Source organism: Sitodiplosis mosellana, unplaced genomic scaffold (genome assembly GCF_009176505.1).
Source record: "Sitodiplosis mosellana isolate CC-2019 unplaced genomic scaffold, AAFC_SMos_1.0 Smas_scaffold_5, whole genome shotgun sequence".
NCBI classification, from domain to species: Eukaryota; Metazoa; Arthropoda; class Insecta; order Diptera; family Cecidomyiidae; genus Sitodiplosis; species Sitodiplosis mosellana.
The window spans coordinates 604,171-606,251 of NW_022595248.1; the positions used below are offsets into that span (position 1 = coordinate 604,171).

General features: G+C 35.9%; 1 protein-coding gene across 1 annotated transcript in view; it reads right to left on the reverse strand.

Annotated features, from left to right (window-relative positions):
- Positions 1 to 217: 217 nt before the first annotated feature.
- LOC129566977 (putative surface cell antigen sca1) overlaps positions 218 to 2,081 on the reverse strand; it is a 4,617-nt gene continuing 2,753 nt past the window's right edge. Inside the window, exons 2-3 of the mRNA XM_055443426.1 lie at positions 1,820 to 2,049; positions 218 to 286 (exon numbers count right to left, since the gene is read on the reverse strand). Coding sequence (XP_055299401.1) covers positions 218 to 286; positions 1,820 to 2,049 — 299 coding nt within the window. The remainder of the gene's footprint in view (positions 287 to 1,819; positions 2,050 to 2,081) is intronic.

Genomic DNA, 2,081 nt, shown 5'->3' on the forward strand with positions numbered 1-2,081 from the left:
TCTCCTGCTCCTTCTTCTTCTTCTTCTCCATCTCTGCGTTTCTGACGTTTTTCGCTACTTTCCACTTGACTTTTTCTAGATTTTATCGCATCACCTTGACTCACTTTTGCTACAATTGAATCATCGTCCCCTATAGATAATTTGATACTGGTTTTGTCTGCGGTTTCACAGATTAAATTTCTAGGTAAATTCACAACCACTTGCACTTCATCGTCTTTCACTGACGAATCGGAGTCGTCTCTTGTTTGGGATTTTCCGCGTTCTCCGTGTTTTCCTTCTGCCATGTCTTCAAATTAACACAAAATTTATGAACATTATTGAAATTTTCTTCAACTTTTTTTTTTGTACTACAATTTTCATCCAATAAATTTTGAATTTTTTGACTAAAAGAATAGCAAATGTTGCTTTGATAAAATTTGATTTGTGAAACTATAAGCTTAGCAAACGGCTATTGGAAAAAAATGCCTTACGGTTGTAATATTCATTGAAAACGTCATCCGGCTGGCTAAATGTAATTGATAATTATCGCAAGAAAACTACGCTCCGAAATAAATATAAAAATATGATATTGGTTAACCATTACTGATTCTATTTTAATGCGAATACAAAACAGCAAATGATGCTGCACATTGCACATCACTGTGTATGCCTACTGCATACGTATATGATATTATAGTAGCCGAATTGCATCAAAAGTCTCATATTGTGATGCAAAAAAAACTTGTCAGTTTTGAGCGAGTTATCAACATAATAGAATGAATTGGTCATTTCCTATTTGGTTTCTGCTGCGTAAAACACTTGTATATTGTAATGAATTGCTTTGCGGCGTGGAAAGTTGTAATTGTGTTTTGAAACGATTAGGATGCACTACGAGCAATATGAAACTGATTTGAATCGTTTTTTTAATTTGCATTTGCTTCAAATAAGACGATCAAATAAGAGAACTGCAAGCACAAGTGAAAAAACAAAGGCAATATTTGAAAGAGATATTTTTTCATTTGCAAATGAAAAGGGCGAGCTGCACTTTGATTATCTTCATGATGATTAACAATGAATTTCTTAAACTATTTGGAAACCGAACCGAGATTCAAATGGCTTTGATAAGTAGTTTAAATGGTGAAACGGCGTTGTCAGATATATTGCTCGGAAATCTCATTGAATGTATCTGTTCACACGTTCAGTCATATCTGTATGGTCCTCCAATTGTATCTTCAATAGACTCACCACCGACCGCAAAGAACGACGTATGATGGAGTGACGGGAATTATAGCAACCATTTCATCATGTTAAAATCGTTTTCTGATGCTAATTCAATCATAAAAATCGAAATGTACCTAATTTGAATGTTGTTTTCTTTTAAGCTTTTGACAGCCATCAGTTTAGACACAATGACAACAAAAATGCAATGGAATCATTGATCAATTTTCAAAATAAGAAATAAAACGAATATTTGTTGGATTTGAAACGAAAAAAATGTTTTATTCAATGGTTAAATATGAGAGAAATGCGCTCACAAGTTGTTTGGTGGGCCACAGCATTGGCAAATCGTGTGATAAGTGAATCCATCGGTACCTTTTGTGTATGCGCAGAAGCAAAAGCAAATGAGCGGTTTCCGAAGGACGCAACGATGTGAATTGTTCAATGCATTGCAGCCACAAGTGTCAAATGATGGCCTGCATTGGAGCTTATTTTTATTTGCGAACGCAAATTGTTTATGTTGCCTGGATCCAGATTTTGAATGAGCAGATTTCTTATGCGATTTAGCTCGCCTCATCCCTTTTTCAACGGTTATCTTCTCATGGCGCTCTTTTTTAATTACCCACCGTCCGCCTTTCTTCATCGAAGACTTCAACACCTTCATCGTATTCGCCTCCATCGAATTTTGAAGCGATTTCATCATTTTTTCCATTGCTTTGATATTTCTGGATGATTTGCCCGTAGTTTTATCGTATGGTGCTTTCAGTCCACCATACTTTTTGGTCGCTGCTTTTGATGATGTAGTGCGCGGTGTAGTTTTGGCACTGATTGGACTTTTCTGGGCATCTTCAGCTTTGATTTTTAGAGACGACACATCGATCACA